A 17,941-nucleotide genomic window follows, 5' to 3' on the forward strand; every position below is an offset into this window, starting at 1 on the left:
ACCTAGGGGCTGCTTAAAACAAATTAATATTCAGGAATTGTTCTTTTTTTTTTTTTTTTACCATATTAGCATCACAGTGGGTAAGTCACTGGGATGGTTTCTCATGAAGCTCATGCAAGAACCACATATTTGACCTGTGGGCATTTTCTTCTTTAAGGATTATATTGTTTATACCTGTTTTACAGCATCTGCTTTTTATAAAGCCAAATACCAACTGCTTTTCTCTGACAATTTTTAAAAAATGTCATAACAGTTAAGTACACTTTCATGATTCTACTTAGAACCTGATGAGATTTTAGGATAATAAATATATACTATTTCTCCAGAGTGGAGTGGATTCACAGGGCCATTAATCCCTGTAGCCTGATTCACATTTGCTGGAGAGAAGTCTATCTCCATGCAAGTTCAATGCCTCATCCCATTAGCACCTCGTTCTCACTGTCCCCGGTCAGTAAAACAACTTAGTTGAGAAACAAGCTGTTTTCTGGCATGTGGTTTGCCTTGTGTGGGGAAAAGAAGGGGTTGAGGGTGAAGAAAGAGAAGAAACATGAACTGAGGTTCCGGTATATTCCAGTTGGCTACAGATTTGATGTTTATGACCTCACCTAATAGTGGCAACAACCCAGTGAGATGCCTTTCCCTTACAAAAGAGGGCCTTGGGAATTTCTACATTAAGGGACCCACCCAAGGCCCCACGGTGTAAGTAGCAGAACTGGGATGCAAACCCAAGTTTACCTGGCTCCAAAGCCTTCCTCTGGTCCATTACATTACATTGCTAGTTCATTCCATTGGGCATCATGATTAATTATCCCATGCTGTGATGTTGGTTCCCACTAGACTGCAAGCTCCTCAAAGCAGGCAACTTGCCTGCTTCACCTGTCTTCACCCTCATATCCCTGGCACCTAGCATGGTGCCTAACCTATAGTATCTCAAAACATAAAAGTATGAATGAATGAATGAATGAATGAATGAATGAATGAATGAACCGGTAAGAAAAAAAAAAACAACCCACAGCCTGCCAAAGCTAGAAGGGTTCTAATCCAACCATCTTTCTTTTTTAAGTGGGGAAACTGTGGCCCAGAGAGATTAAGTCACTTGCCCTAGGCAACTCATTAGGAAAAGGTTCAGAAATCAAGTTCAAGTATCTTCTATATTTTCTTCGACAAGACGCTGCCACTTGGACAAATAGTTTCAGAAGCCTGTTCATCAACTCCCCATGGTTTCCTAAGCTTTCTACCCTCCTGATTTCATTACTTAATCCCAAAATATGCCTTGTACATGTGAAGCAATGGAGGTTAGGAGCGCCATCAGCCCACTAGAATGAAAGCTCTAGGGACGCCTAGGTGGCTCAGCAGTTGAACATCTGCCTTTGGCTCAGGGGATCAAGTCCTGTATCAGGCTCCCTGGGAGGAGCCTGCTTCTCCCTCTGCCTGTGTCTCTGCCTCTCTCTGTGTGTCTCTCATGAATAAATAAATAAAATCTTTAAAGAAATCTCTGGGAGGAGAGGAAATTTTGCCTGTTTTCTTCACTTCAACATGACCAGCACTTAGAAGGTGCTCAGTAAGTATTTGCTGAATGAGTGAATATATATTATTTCCTTTTCAGTGACGAGAAAATTCTTCACAGATGACAAATGTTAGTGAATATTATACTAATACTCAATGATCAACCATTTCAGCAACAGTGCTCAGTGAAATGGTACTTCTCTTTCCCTCCCCATTCTTCTTTCATCTATCTTCATCTATAAAATAGGGGAAAATAATGGCATTTACTTCCGAGGATTGATGTAAGGATAAAAAGAGTTAATATAGGCAAGCCCTTAGCACGGTGCTTAATACGTAGTTAACTCTCACTAATTGATGGCTATTAGTGTGTGTATATGATTTCTGCAAACCAATAAATAAATAAGGGTCCACATAACAGGGAGATGGAGAAGCCAAAGACAAACAAAAGAGCTGTTTTATGCTCTACATCTTGTAAAATGTCCCTGAATACATATTTCTCAACATGTTTCTAACTTTGTAAATTCTGTAAGGGCTATGGGTTATATAGGTAGCATCTGGCATGTCACAGATGCTCACATGTAGATTTCTTCTAGAGTTTTTCTTGTGAAATTAATGAAGGCAGAGAGAAGGTATGACTAACCTTGAGATGAACATACAATGAGTATTTCTTAGATACTGCTATAGTTAACATTCAAAAAAAGATTACCTCTCCACGAGTTCTTGTCCATTCCAGCAAAGAGTGTCGTTTTCAGCCACAGGGCTATGGCTGCAGACATAGCCAGGCAAAGCATTGTAGAAGCTGATGAAAGATTTCAACTTCTGAATTAGTTCCCTGAAAGAAAAGGAAAGCATCTGTGCATCAGAGGCAAGTAAACCCAGTATGAGAAAAGTTTAATTTCCTTATCAGCATGACAGAAAGGCTCTGCCAGGCTGATTAGAGCAATAAATGATTTTAAAAGACATTCTTGGTTACAAGGCCACAATTTAGTTTTAAAAAAATCAATAAAATGATATTAGAAAAAAAAGTTGCTTGCCATATAAGGTGCTGCTCCTATCAGAAGGATGATTTAATTCCAACATTCATTTTCTTACACGTTCAGCTTCCATTTGTTGTTCAGAATGCTGTTACCTACATTCTCAAAGGTGCTGATTACAAGGCACACTGGAGCACGACGTATCTTTTGGTTTCTGGGCGTAACTGAGTGCATTGATTGTAATTTACAATGCTATTACCCTAGAGACGGCCTCTTTCCATATAGGCTTGGGCTAATAGTTGCAGATCAGAATTACAGGGTGCTCAGAGCATTGTACGCTCTAGGAAATTCTCCTGACAATATAGTAAGAGAAACTCACATCTGCTAGAAGAGGAAGGTTTCATTGTTCTTTGTCTGTATATTGTGGTAACTATGGGGTGGGGGTGGAGGCAGGAGGGAGTGGATCCTAGTATATTTTATTATTTATTTGCTTTGGCTTTCATGCTACAATAAGACAAATGTGTGTGTGTGTGTGTGTGTGTGCATGAGAAAAAGAGAGAGACAGAGACAGAGAGAAGAGAGCAAGCAAATAAATATATGCAAAGATGTATAAACACACACACATAAATACCCAGCAAAATTTCTGGCCTATTATCTTGTTTCAGATGTACATGGATACACAAAATAAGACACCAGAGACCAGAGAAAAGTGTATATGCTCTTAAGGAAATATTAAAATATCTATACAATAGATGTCCAATGGTAAACAAGTAAAAATAAAATACTCTTTATTTTTCTAAAGCAATGTTCCTGGTACGAAGGAAGTTAAAGTGTTCTTCATAACCAAGTCTATCTTAAGTCTCTACTAAGTTTTTGGAGACTCCGGCCAGGGAATTTGCTGGCAGTGGAGTAATTATTCAATACTGTCTCCAGGCTAAGAATGGACTGGCCTGATATATAGGCCTCTGGAGGAGCCAGAGGCCTGAATCTCATTTGGACACTGGTGGGAGTCCTGAGCCCTGAAAACCCTTCTGGGGGTTGTTTTCAGATCTGGCCAAAAAAGGAAGAGTGGTAGAAATTATTTTCTTGCATTTTTCCATTTTATTACCATAAAACGATTCATTTCAACTGATGATCTAGAAGGAGGAGAGCATTTACAATACTCAGCACATCTTCACAAAGGCTCGGGTCACAGTATAGCCAGGGTGATGGACATAACAACTCAAGAAAGGTTATCAGGATATATATAACTCCCGATACCCCAACAGTTGCTTCCTGCCATGCTCAGACCCCCTTGCAGCCTACTCCTGGTGGCTGAGCTTTGTCAATCTCCAAAGCGAAGAGGCTCAATACAGGGCTCTGAAAATAAAAGTCAACATTATAGTTTCTAACAGAAAAAAGATGGGTTCAATTAACGCTAATAGGAGAGATGCTCTGTTTTACAAGGTAATAATACAGTTCCCAAGAGTGGATACTGAAAGAGTAAAGGCTGAGGCTAAGTAATTCCCCCCACTCCATGAGGAAATAGAATATGGCCATTAGTCTATGGGAGACTACGGCCTGCTCTTTAATGAAAGAGTTTCCCTTAGGCCTCTTCCTACCTCCAAACTCTCTCTAAGATAGCACATGGCAAGAAAAATTGAACTCATGGCAAAGCTTTCCAATTGGCTTCCCTAGAAGTTAAAAAAGCCAAAAAAAAAAAAAAAACCCACTCAGAACTTCTCCCAGCCCCTGAACCCTTGCAGTTTTCTTAGCTAATCATAAAGATCACTGGCAAGTTGGAGAAGATTCAGAGAAGGTCCATCTAAACATCAAGGGGATCAGAGGATAAGGGGCTGTTGCAAACACAAGACCTCCTACTTTTGCATGGAAGGATATTACTTGGTGGGGTCAAGATCAACGTCTACAAAAACCACAAAGAATGCAAATAAGGTGAGCATGGTCTGGGACATCAAATTCTAGAACTCAGGGGAATCTCTTTGAAACTTGAGCAAGGTAACTTGGGGACAAAAGGCCATCCTATGTCATAGACTACTCATTCCTGCCACAGGATATACAGGATGGACCCCAGAAGAGACTATGCTTTTTGATTAATTATTTTGAATTCAGAACACAGTTTCATTCAGCAGCCATGCTATAATGATGATTGGATTCTCAGCACAGCCCCTGAAAACCTATTAGGAGTCGTAGGTAAGAGCACTGACCTACCTAAGTGTCAAATGCTAGATACTTCCCTCACTTACTTGGCGGGGAAACCTTAGGCAGATTCTATACTCATCTGGGCCTAGCTTTCTTGACTGTAAAATGAAGCTAATGACAGGTCGCTATGATGATTGAGACAATGCATGTAAAGTGTTCAGCATAGTCCCTGGCACAAAGTAATCCCCTCATAACATTAATTGTTGCCAATATTACCATTATTATAAACCAGTGGAATATGAATATTTAATGAAATATATATGATATTCCAGGGCAGCCCGGGTGGCTCAGTGGTTTGGTGCTGCCTTTGGCCCAGGGCATGATCCTGGAGTCCCAGGATCGAGTCCCATGTCAGGCTCCCTGCATGGAGCCTGCTTCTCCCTCTGCCTGTGTCTCTGCCTCTCTCTCTCTGTCTCTCTCTGTCTCTCATGAATAAATACATAAAATCTTTAAAAAAAAAAAGAAATATATATGATATTCCAGATAGTATGCAATATAATTAAGATTCTTTTCAAGTTCCAGGTAACTATTTTCTACATACAAGATGGATAGATCCTTTATATTTTGAGGTGTATATTAATAAGCACAACTATGTTCTCTCCCCATGTATTTTTCCTGGTATTCTTTTTCAAAGACTAGCTAGCTACTGGGCTGGGTAAACTCCTGGACTAATCTGGTAGAGCAGTTTGAATGGCCTTTATTTTTTTAAAGATTTTATTTATTTATCCATAGAGACACAGAGAGAGAGAGAGAGAGGCAGAGAGAGAAGCAGGCTCCATGCAGAGGGCCTGACATGGGACTCAATCCAGGATCTCCAGGATCACGCCCTGGGCTGCAGGCGGCGCTAAACCGCTGCGCCACCGGGGCTGCCCTGGTAGAGCAGTTTGAATGGCCTTTGCCTGGTAAGATGGTAGTGGCCTTCAAAGGGATTGTGTGTAAGAATCAGATGTGGAAGGCCAAGATGAAGTCCAGTTAAACATCAGCTAGTCATCAGGGAAATGCAAATCAAAACCGGAGTGAGATACCACTTCATACCCAGTAGGATGATTATAATAAAAAAAAGACAAAAAAATGAAAAAGACAACAAGTGTTGCTGAAGATGTGGAGAAATTGGAACCCTCACATTGCTGGATGGGAATGCAAAATGGTACAGCTGCTGTGGAAAACAGTTCGATTTGGTGACTATATTCACAAAGTATAGAAGTTACCATATGACCCAGCAATTCTACTCCTAGGTATATATACCAAAGAATTATAAATGAGCACTCAAAGAAGTGCATGTATATGCATGTTCAAAGCAATACTATTCACAAAAGCTAGAAGGTGGACTAAGACAGAAGTCCATCAGCTGATGAGTGGATAAACAAAAACACAGTCCATATAATGGAATATTATTTGGCCTTATATAGGAATAGAGTATTCACACATGTTGCAATATGGGTGAACCCTGAAAACATTATGCTAAGTGAAATAAGCCAATCACAGAAGACCACATGTTATATGATTACATTTCTGTGAAATGTCCAGAATAGGCAAATCTATATAAAGAGTAAAGAGATTAGTGGTTGCTTAGGGCTTGGAGGGGGCAGAAAGGAGGGTTGAGGGGTGATAGTTAAAGGGCACTTTAACTTGAGGTGATGAAATGGGACTTCTTCTTGAGGTGATGAAAATGTTCTGACATTGATTGTGGTGGCAGTTGCACAACTCTGTGCATACTAAAAACAGTTGAATTCTATCCTTTAAATGGATGAACTGTTCTACCAGCTGTATTGAGATGTGACCCCAAAAAAGCATAGGGAAGAGGTGAGCTAGGTCTCAGAGGAAGAAAAGCTTGTCCACTAGGAGGAGGGATGCCCCTTGGAGCAATGGATGGAGACAATCAAGAGGGCCAGATGTGGCTGGACGTGAATTACAAGCATCGGTGAGGAGAGAGAAAAGAAATCTGCAAGAGCTGTAAATAATAATTAAAATCTATTTCTTCCTTCATCTTTTAAAATAAGGTCTGTTGGTTTTCTTTCTCATTGTAAAAGAAATATATACTCACTATGGGGAGTTTAGAAAATATGGAAAGGTAGAAGGGAAAAAAAACCTATCTCTAGTCCTCCCAGCAAGAGATAATCACAGTTAATATTTGGATATATACTTCCTTCTAGACTCGTCTCTCCCATAACCTTTTATGTTTATTTCTCTAAAAGCCATTCTTCTTGAAACGCAGGTACACAGAGTTCTTTTTGGTTTTGAGAGTGTATTATTCCCATTGGAATCCATGGTGCATTTGATTAGAAAAGAACTTGAGAATAATGAAACAAATGCAGGTTCTCAAATAACTCTCTGGGCCTCTCGGGGTGAGGCAGTCTCCTCCTCCCTGGAGGACAGAGAGCAGGGGTCCAGCACATGCGGCAAACTGGCCAAGACCTATGAGTCCTCCAGTGTGGAGTGGTGCAGGGCTGCTGCTACAGGGTGGGCCATGCCTTCATGCCAAACCTTCTACCTCCAGCAGGAAAAGAGCCCTTGGATTCCAAGAGAAACTTGGATTTTTGAAAATAAATCCAGACACACTATTTTGCAGGCTAGAAGAAAGCCTTTCGAAGCTGTTGGAGAGTTAATGAGCTTTTCAAAAGAGCAACAACAGGTGATAATGTCCTCTGACACTGCTGCCCTGAGGAGCAGCAGAGTGTGACAGGAGCAGTTTACCTCCTCCCGAGTTTACGGGCCCCCTCTCAGCTCCCCTCTTCTTTGTCACTCACTCCTAAACCCCTTCTGACCCTGGAAGGAATGGTCTTTTGCTTTTATCTTGCTTTAAATAAAGCCTTCTATCCCTCTGCTTATATAATTTTAAAAGGAGGTGAGTGGAAATATTTCCATTTCTCTCTTTAAAGAAGGGTACCTGAAACAAAATTAGGTGACATATTAATTACCCATGTATGACTCAGTCCAGATTTCTTTTCTTTGTACCAGTAGCCCATAACAGACAACAAAAGAACCTCCACCCATGAACTAAGGCAGTCTGCTCAACTGAATTGTCTGGGGGGGGGGGCGCAGAGGGGTAGAGTGTTTGGACAATTAGTTGCCTGGGATGGGAAAAACAACTTGATTAAAGGAAAGGTTCTTTGATTCCAACTCCACTTTCTTCTACTACGTGCATGCCAAACATACCACTTGACATATAAATAGTAGAGCCTAGGGCTCTCACTTAGGTCAAACCCAACACTTGCTTACAGCGGTCTGCTGGGGGGGGGGAGCCTCTGCATAGAGCATTCTATTCAATGTGTTAAGTGTGGAACTAAAGACTGGGCCCCTTTGCATGCACGGGCCATTTTGAAATATTGCAGCTGGGTGCACATGATCTTCCCTGGCGGGCTCCCATGTCTGCAAGAGGAGCGCCCCCTTCTTGGGTCGTGGGGGAGGGGACTCCCTCAGTTTTCTTGCAGGGATTTGCTTGGGTAGGCATCAAAGCAGCACTAATTGGGAACTACTACAAGTAAAAACAGCCTTTCATCCCCAACTGCAGATCCTGAACTTTTCTCCTTTATCATTAAGGTTCTTTTTTGTTCTTAATATAAAGTAATAGGAGCTCATTATTTAAAAAAAAAATTGAAAACCCAGAAAAGCAAATAAGCGAAAATAATTATCATCGGAATGACACAGGATCATGTTTCATTCTGTGGCAGGGAAACTTTCACAGTCTGACCCCAAATTGTAATTTTCTACCCGTTCTAAAGATGAGCCCATACTTTTTTCTCATGATGTTCCCTTTGCCTGGAACACCCTTCTTTCCTTCCTCCATCTTTTGAATTTCTAGTCTTCCACCAAGGCCTGGCTCAAGAATTACCTTCTCCCAGAAGCCTTTTTTTGACTTTTGCAGGAGAGCTGCTAACTTCCCCAGCTATGGTGCTGCCAACCTTTTGGATGCAGCTCTGCTGACACTTTTGCACCTGGTGTATGAAAATTGTTTATTTGTGTGTGCCTCCCCCTAACTAGGCCAGCAGCTCCTCCTATTCATCAGAGCTTAATCCGTACACAATGCTCAGCATATAGATGGTGTTGACAAATGTTGAAAGAAGTAGAGTCCCATTTAGGGCAGAATGACTTGTACCAGACCCGAAACTCGTTGATTCACTCAGGACATACTTTGTTGTTTTGTTCAGAGGGTGGAAGGCACCACTGAGCTTACAAAGCTGCCTGGCCAAACCAGAGCCGCAGTCTGAGAGGGAGTGGGAGTAAGCATTGATTTTGGACCAGGGAGCTGAGATCAGCTTTTGTTCTTTTCTTTCTAGGTCATTTACTAGTGTCACCTAATCCATTGCCCCTTCAGACCAAGTCAGGGGGGAGGAGAGGAGGGGCAGTGCAGGAAGGGGAGGGTGGAATACACAGATGCAATTTCACAGGGGTGGAGGGACTATGTGACTTTCTCGCACAATAGCGGATGGACCAGCAGCTCAGGACAGAGAAGAGAGGCAGAATAGATGATTCAACTGAGATTTGGGGCTTAGAAAAAGGACAGCTATTGCTGAAGTGTTTCACCAAACTTTATGGGGGTGCGTGAATGACACAGTAAACAGCATCATATGGGAAGTGGTGAAAGAGACATTGAAGAGGGCAAAGGAGGGAGAGGCTGACATCTGAGAAGTGTTGAAGATATTAGAGCTGGCAAGGACTATGGAAATCGCATGGCTTCTATTCTGATTGCTACTTGTGCATCTTGTCCCACCCTGTTTCAAATCTGATGACAGATACGTTCAATATTTCTACCTTAACAGAACACCGAATCCCATACACAGGCCACCAGTTGAGTATTAAATCGCCTTTAAATTGAACTAAGCTATTTCTAAGATTAGTTGTGTGTTGCAAACTACCCAGTTGGGGGCAGACAAAACAAACAGATGACTTCTGAATGCTACCAAAGGAATCCTGCATTTCTTTGTGTGTTGTTATTTTAATAAGGGAAAGGTCTTTTCAACTCATAATCAGATTCAGACAGCTTGCTCACAATCTCCACAGACTGAACACTACAATAGGGTTCCTTTCCAATTATCATATTTTTAACCGCAGAGCATGAAGCTTGGGCATGGGTATGAGAGGTGCTGGAGGCACATATATTTTTCTGGACAGTGTGAAATGCTGTGCACAACATACCGAGAAATTTATAGAGGTACTAACTCTGTGCCAAAACAAGCCCTCCTAATAACATAAAATTGCAGGGGCCAGGGCATTGAGCAAGAGATCATCTTAATCCCCAAGTTTCCACTCTCCCTAAGAGGGTTTACAATGCCTATTGGAGGGAGTTAAATGAAATCAGATACTCTCCTGTTGTTTTGCTTTCTTATCCTGCAAGAGAATTGAGGAAGAATGGCTCCAATTCGGACTCTAATGCTTCAGTTTGCAAAAGAGATGAGAAGCATCACGGGGTGAGCTCGTGTTCCCAACACCCAAAGGAGCTGTGCCTCACCACCACTTACTCGAGCCTACAGGCTATATAATTTTCTTACTAGCTTTTCTTTTATTTTGGGCTTAGCAACACGTTCAAGAATTGATCTACACAAAGGGCCAAATCTGGGTGCCCAGCCATTCATCAATTTTCCCCCCACAGGAATCAATCATAGAGTCCTCCCTGGTAAGGCGATAGGAAATGGGTCCCACAGAGCCCAAGACAGAGGCTGTGGCAGCAGGACCTTAATAAAGTAGGACCTCCTACTTACTTACTTACTACTTACTTACTCATAAATGTGTCTAGGTTGGCAGGGTAGCCTCAAATGGGACTGGGTTGGTGTGTTTAGTTTGAATGAGCTCTGCATGTGATTCTGTTACAGATTCATATATCACTTCCTCCGTGAAGGCCTGCTCCCTGGGCAGAGGCTCTCTGTTCCTGTAGGCCTCCTCTAGGGACAGACTCTGGATACTCTTTTGCACTTATAAGACGGTTTTGGAATTATGCTGCATTTAAGACTATTTCCACATTAGACTGCTTTGGAGAGTTGAGATTGTGTCTTGATTTTTGATGCCCAGGACGCATTCTGGCACATAATAGGTATTTCCTAAATTTCTGCTGAGTTGAACAAAGCAATATATAAAAAATACATATTGTTGTATAATGTTATATAAATATATTACATTTATAATATAGAAATGTAATTTATAATTTAAAAATTCCATTTGTTAATTTTATTTTTAAATTTTTCTTAAGATTTTATTTTTAAGTAATCTCTGCACCCAAGGTGGGGCTCGAACTCACAATTCCAAGATCAAGAGTTGCATGTTCCACTGACTGATCCAGCTGGGTACTCCTCTTATTAATTTAAGCTAATAATTATGTAGTATATTTATATTTTTTAATGTTATTTATAAATAATATAATTATGAATTATATATAATTATAGGTACTATAATTACAAATGAATATTGATTTATTAGTAATTAATTTCATAGTATATTCTTTATTATTAATATATACTAGGTTATATTATAATAATACAATATAAATATATATTGTTCACTGCAGTCCCATTTGCAAGGAGCCTCTCCTAAAGATCAATGACTGAGGTTAATTTGTTTTGGTTTTTTTTTTTTTAATTTTTTTATTTATTTATGATAGTCACACACAGAGAGAGAGGCAGAGACACAGGCAGAGGGAGAAGCAGGCTCCATGCACTGGTAGCCTGATGTGGGATTCGATCCCGGGTCTCCAGGATCGCGCCCTGGGCCAAAGGCAGGTGCCAAACCGCTGCGCCACCCAGGGATCCCTGACTGAGGTTAATTTGTCAGGTGGTTTGGGCAAAGCGTAAAAGCAATAGAGAACAACAGACAAAAAAAAGTCAGGGGTTAAAGAAAGTATGAAGAAATAACCAAACTTTGTCTTCCAAGAATGACAAAAGGCAGGAAACCACAAATGGAGAGGATGCAGAGAAAAGGGAACCCTCTTACACTGTTGGTGGGAATGTGAACTGGTGCAGCCACTCCGGAAAACTGTGTGGAGGTTCCTCAAAGAGTTAAAAATAGACCTGCCCTACAACCCAGCAATTGCACTGCTGGGGATTTACCCCAAAGATACAGATGCAATGAAACGCCGGGACACCTGCACCCCGATGTTTCTAGCAGCAATGTCCACAATAGCCAAACTGTGGAAGGAGCCTCGGTGTCCATCGAAAGATGAATGGATAAAGAAGCTGTGGTTTATGTATACAATGGAATATTACTCAGCAATTAGAAATGACAAATACCCACCATTTGCTTCGACGTGGATGGAACTGGAGGGTATTATGCTGAGTGAAATAAGTCAATCGGAGAAGGACAAACATTATATGGTCTCATTCATTTGGGGAATATAAATAATAGTGAAAGGGAATAGAGGGGAAGGGAGAAGAAATGGGTAGGAAATATCAGAAAGGGAGACAGAATATGGAAGACCCCTAACTCTGGGAAATGAACTAGGGGTGGTGGAAGGGGAGGAGGGTGGGGGGTGGGGGTGACTGGGTGGCAGGCACTGAGGGGGGCACTTGACGGGATGAGCACTGGGTGTTGTTCTGTATGTTGGCAAATTGAACACCAATAAAAAATAAATTCATTATTAAAAAAAAAAGAATGACAAAAACTTCCCAAAGATCCCTTATACTATAAAAAAATGGTTCTCAAATTCTTTGGTGCCAGGACCCCTGTGGCAGTTTGTAAATATGTCCACAAATTCTTTGATACTCCTTCCTTCAAGAGGTGGAATTTAATTTCCCTCCCCTTGAGTGTGGACTAGAATTAGTAACTCACTCCTAACAAACTGATATCAGAATTGACAGTACATCACTTCCCAGACTAGGCCAGAATAGACATCACAGCTCTCACCTTCATGTATTCTGGGGAAGCCAGCAGCCATGTTGTGGGGACACTCGCGAGGTCCATGTAGTGAGGAAATGAGGCCTCCTTTCCACAACTAGTACGACCTTGCTAAGTGAACCACCTCAGAAGTAGATCCTCTAGCCCAGTCAACACTTCATATGGCTCCAGCCCCAGAAACTGACTGAAATTTCCTTAGAGACTGACACCATCCAGCTAACCTGTTCCTGAATTCCTGACAGAAACTAAAATAATAAATGTTGGTTGTTCTAAATCACTGTGTTTTGAGGTAATTTGTCATGTAGCAGTGGATAACTAATACAACCCCTGTATTGAGGGCTCCAAAGAGCTTTTGTTTGTACAATAATTATTGCCTTAGAAATTAAAAATCAGGGAAAATGTTTAATTTTAAATTAATAATGAGCCATTATATGATAACATAAATAATACTTTTATGAAAAAAATAGTGAGAGAGTGATATTGTTTTTACATTTTTACAAAATATCTTTAGCCTGGCTTAATAGGAGATGACTAAATTCTCCCATTGGCTTCTGCATTCAATCTATTGCAATGTGTATTTTGGTTGAAGTATATGAATAAAACCCAGGTTCACGTGGATATGTAGTTAGCAAAAGGAGCATGTCACAGACGCCCTGAAAGGGTCTCTGGGACTTTCTGGGTCCTTGAATCACACTTTAAAACTGTTGTTACAGGGAAACTAGAAATTCATTTGGTTGGAAGTCAACAGAAGAGAAGAAAATGGGATTTTCTGAAATGCTTCTTTGGAGAACTCTCCCTCTCAAGCAGCCTTACTGCCTTCTCTTACTCCAAACTGGATCATATATGACTAAGAATGATCACTTCAAAACCTCCTGTAGTAAATAATTATGAATGGAATAATTTAGCCTACATCTGAGATGTTGCTTATTTCATCTCTTAATTTTCCATCTGTAGGCCAATCTCTCCCAATTCCTTCAAAGTCATCAAGAAGCAGAACTCATGTCTAGCTATTCCTGAGCCAGTGGCAGGGCTGGTGACATATGCAGTCCTTTTGGGAAGGCAGTTCTCCTAGATATGTGTTGGGATTCCTATCCAATGTCTACCCCTTATTTGTAACCATGAAGTTAGGACAGAGAGGGAGGACATCTGGGTGAGGAGAGAAAGAATGAAGAGAATTAGAAACAAACTTTAATTTAGTCCCTTGACTGCTGTCTTAAGAGACAGAAACTGAACCCTTCATTTTATATACTTACAAGAGTGTATAGAATGTGCAATATGTGCGTGTGTGTGTGTGTGTGTGTGTGTGTGTGTGTGTCTTGCCAGTTTCTCTCTGGTGAACTTGACCTGGACTCACTGTTAATAATGGGAAAGTCACAAATGAAGTCATAATATTGTGAGACCAGATAAGCAGAAAGCTTTTTGTTTAATCAATAAATATCTTGAATAGAGAAGTTCATTCCACCCTCTGTTGCTGTGCTGGATATTTACACATGGTAACTTTACATTTAAATATAGCTTAGGTATAATACACTATCTTTTATTGTTAACATTGACAAATGGTAGAATTTAATTAATCAAACTCTACTCAGTAGAACGAAATAATATGTATTTAAGAAGCTTCATTCCAAAGGTTTTTGACCTTAAAATACAATTGCTAATTGTATGGTGAAATAGAGAAGAAAACAAAAACCAAAAAATCCTGCTCACCTTCTTCGGCTAGATAAGGTTTCTTCATGTTCTACATGAGCAACTTTTAATACCTTCTTGTCAATAAACAGATCTTCAGGATAATAAGCAGATCTATATTGGCGTTGTTGAGAATGGGCACATAACTTGCCAATCTGAAAAAGAAATGTAATATAATTATATGATACTTTCACAGATATAATAGTAGAAACAAATTCTGAAATGCACTTCAATTTCTTCCCCAATTTCTTTTTAAAAGAGCAGAAAGAAGCTATTATTGGAGTCAAAAAGGGTGATAAGCTTTTAAGGCAAAGAGCCATCTGTGGAAGAGAAGGCTGAAGGCTGTGGCCGTGGGACTCCGAGCACAGCCTATTCAAAGGTTTCCTGAGATGAAAAATGCTTTTTTCTCTATAGTGAAATGTACATTTGCAAGGACCCTCTACGCAGGACTTATGCTATTGATATCTGTCAATGGTACTTGGTGTTTATACGTATGAAAAAGTTCCCAAATGGGGATTACAAAGTTTAGGAAGGACCAGTGCAGGAAGTGAGGGGGTGTGAGAAATGTGGAGAGTAGCCTGTTAAGAGAAAGAGCAGCCTCCCACACAGTTTTGTTATAAGACCCAAAGTAGAATATTCTGAAAAATGTTGGTGTAGTTGCTCACTGACTTTCCTAAAAACACCCAAGGGGAAGAAAAAGGCAGGGTAACTAATTAATAGCCATTGTTGTCAGCAGTGAATCACGTATCATGGAATAAGGCCAGGACCGAGAGTACTACAGAACACAGGTGCTCGAGAAAGTCTACCTTCTCCCCTCCCTTGCTCTTTCTCTCTCTCTCCATTCAGAAATATATCTTTTCTTTTTCCTTACTCCTTTTTTCCCCTTTCTTCCTTTTTCTATCCATTCAGAAGTACTGTTTGTTTACAAGCACTTATTGGATGCATCCACTGAAAGCTTAGTTCTCATATACTCACAGAGCAATGATTAAAAGATGGCATCGGCTTTCTTTCTCAATTCTAAATGATCTGGTTCAATTATTTGTAGATTTACTTTTTTTTTTTTTGCTTTCAGACAAAACCCTAAGATGAACTTCTATATAAAGAAGTATGTATTCACATGTCTCCCTTATGCCAGACACTAAGCTAAATGTTATCATCTCCATTTTATAGGTGAAGAAACTGAGGTTTGGGGAAGTTAAGTTACTTGCCTAGGGCAAATAGGCAGTGGATTCGTCATCTGACTTCAAAGCTTCTACAATATCACCTCCCTAGAAGATGATGCTTAATTCCCAGTTGCCTGTACTCTCTATTTTTATTTTTTAAAAGATTTTATTTATTCATTCACAAGAGACAGAGAGAGAGAGAGAGAGAAAGAGAGAGGCAGAGGCACAGGCAGAGGGAGAATAAAGTTCCCCATAAGGAGCCCAATGCAGGACTACATCCCTGATCCCAGGATCATTCCCTGAGCCAAAGGCTCAACCACTGAGCCACCCAGGTGTCTCCTCTCTCTTTTTTTAAAAAAGAAATTCCCAGTCCTCAGGGGACACCTGGATGGCTTAGTTGGTTGAGCATCTGCCTTCAGCTCAGGTTGTGATCTCGGGGTCCTGGGATGGAGCCCTGCATCCAGCTCCCCGGTCAGTGGGGAGTCTGTTTCTCCCTATGCTTCTCCCTCTGCTTGCACTCTCTCTCTCTCTGTCAAATAAATAAATGGAAACTTAAAAAAAAAGAAAGAAATTCCCAGTCCTCAAAATAGCCAAGGTGAATATATAGATTGTACACATTAGGAAAAATATTAGAAATATCTGGTGAAAATGGAGGTTATATCTTTGTTACTTTTGTACCTCCATGGAATTCAGACTGAATGTTGCACACTATTAGGCACTCAGTAAAGGCAAATTAATTGAAATGAATTGAAAGAAACTCCTAGTATGAGGTCTGGTATGCCATTCTACTGACAGACCACGGGCTGTGTGCAGTGATTGTTTCTGGATTTCTCAAGATGGCCCTGATAACATTTACAAAACTAAGCTATCTATGTCTTTATAAAAGCAAAAATGGCATTTGGTTTGTAGAGCTTTGGAAAGTTTTCCATATATAGATAAATTCTTGAGTTAGAAAAAAAAATCTGAAGTAGCAGCATTATCTCCACTGGTGAAAGACAGCACCTGTAGTCTGATATTCAGACCAGCTATTCTCAATAGTAATATCTTAATGGGAATGAAACAAAGGTTACAGACACCTTGAAATACTCTATTTGGCTATGGAATGAATGATATGGAATTTTGCAGATGTGTTTATGAAATGCTATTGATTTGGGCTGATATTAATTTGAAATGAAGAATCTGTATTCGAGGCACCTGGATATCTCAGTTGTTGAGCATCTGTCTTTGGCTCAGGGTGTGATCCCAGAGTTCTGAGATTGAGTCCTGCATTGGGGGGGGGGGGGACAAGTCCCTCGTAGGGAGCCTGCTTCTTCCTCTGCCTATGTCTCTGCCTCTCTCTCTCTCTGTGTCTCTCATGAATAAATAAATAAAATCTAAAAAAAAAAAAAAAGAATCTGTATTCTCTGAGTTCACTCCAATTGGTAGCAGTCTGGTTGGGTGCTTTAGTGAGGGGGCTGCCTGGCTGGACTGGGGAATTCAGTTCCAATCCCTTAAAGTTTACAAGGCAGATAAGAATAATTAAGGACAGACCACACATCCTAAAATTATGTTCATAGACATATACATGTTTATTTGGTCACACAGCCGGTGAATGTTTGGGGAACAAAGCCATGATCCTCACTCCACAAATACCTGTCTATTACTTCCTGAACATACATCAGTGTGAGAATCTATTTCACCAGGATCAAAGAATTCTTTGCACATTCAGGAGCATGGAACACACTCCCTTGACTGACACCTGTTCCAGGTCCAGCACCAAAATAAAAATCTTTCACACATCTTTCATAGTAGCGTGTCTACTCACAAGCTGCAGCTCTGAAAGCTGCCTCCCCAGTGTAAGTCTGCCCTTTGTATCCGTGAATGCTAATTGGGCCACAGCAAGACTTGAAAGTTTCCAACCCCTCTCCCACCCTACTGGAAATGGGGTGCAGCCGAGGCAAAAGTAGGAAGGTTAAGAACAAATGAGAATGTAGCCAGTGTGACCTTTCTTCCCAAGCCACCCAATGTGGCATTATTGGGCAGACTTCCCAAGGCTCCATGTGGGGTAAGGGGCAAACAATGGTGTCCTGCCAACGCCCCAACCCCCCCATCTGAAATCTGCCACATCTTATCAGACAGGCTGTATTTTCTTCCACAAATCTACCATGAAGCAAATTCTTCTCATATACAAAGCATTTGTCAAATGTAGACCCCTCCCCCTTGGGGCTCTTCTCTCCACATCTTTCATCTCCACCCTGCATGAGCTGTAGGTGAATATTATAAGCTCATTTTGAGAGGTGGCCACAAAAAGAAAATATAATTTACAAAGAAACGCAGCATTCACATGAAAGAGGTCCTTTCAGTGTCACACTTGGGCAACATCAGGCGATGCCTTGGAAACCTGGGTCTCACTCTATGGCTGTGTTTGTGAAAGAAGCGCCAGCTTCTCAAGAGGCACTTTAGGACTCCATATCCTGCCCAGGAGTTTTAGGCTCTTAAATAAGAAGTGCAATCCAATTTCCTTTCACTGACTAATGTACCTGGTCAAGGATGCCGCTATCTTGAAATTTAGTTAGTGGGAGTGGATTTATTAGATAGGTGAGTGTCTCTATC

General features: G+C 40.8%; 1 protein-coding gene across 1 annotated transcript in view; it reads right to left on the reverse strand.

Annotated features, from left to right (window-relative positions):
- The window catches only part of GPC3 (glypican 3), a 434,855-nt gene that overhangs the window by 136,855 nt on the left and 280,059 nt on the right, over nt 1–17,941 (reverse strand). The window contains exons 4-5 of the mRNA XM_041741320.1: nt 14,208–14,341; nt 2,213–2,338 (exon numbers count right to left, since the gene is read on the reverse strand). Of these exons, the coding sequence (XP_041597254.1) occupies nt 2,213–2,338; nt 14,208–14,341 (260 nt within the window). The remainder of the gene's footprint in view (nt 1–2,212; nt 2,339–14,207; nt 14,342–17,941) is intronic.

Source organism: Vulpes lagopus, chromosome X (genome assembly GCF_018345385.1).
Source record: "Vulpes lagopus strain Blue_001 chromosome X, ASM1834538v1, whole genome shotgun sequence".
NCBI lineage: Eukaryota > Metazoa > Chordata > Mammalia > Carnivora > Canidae > Vulpes > Vulpes lagopus.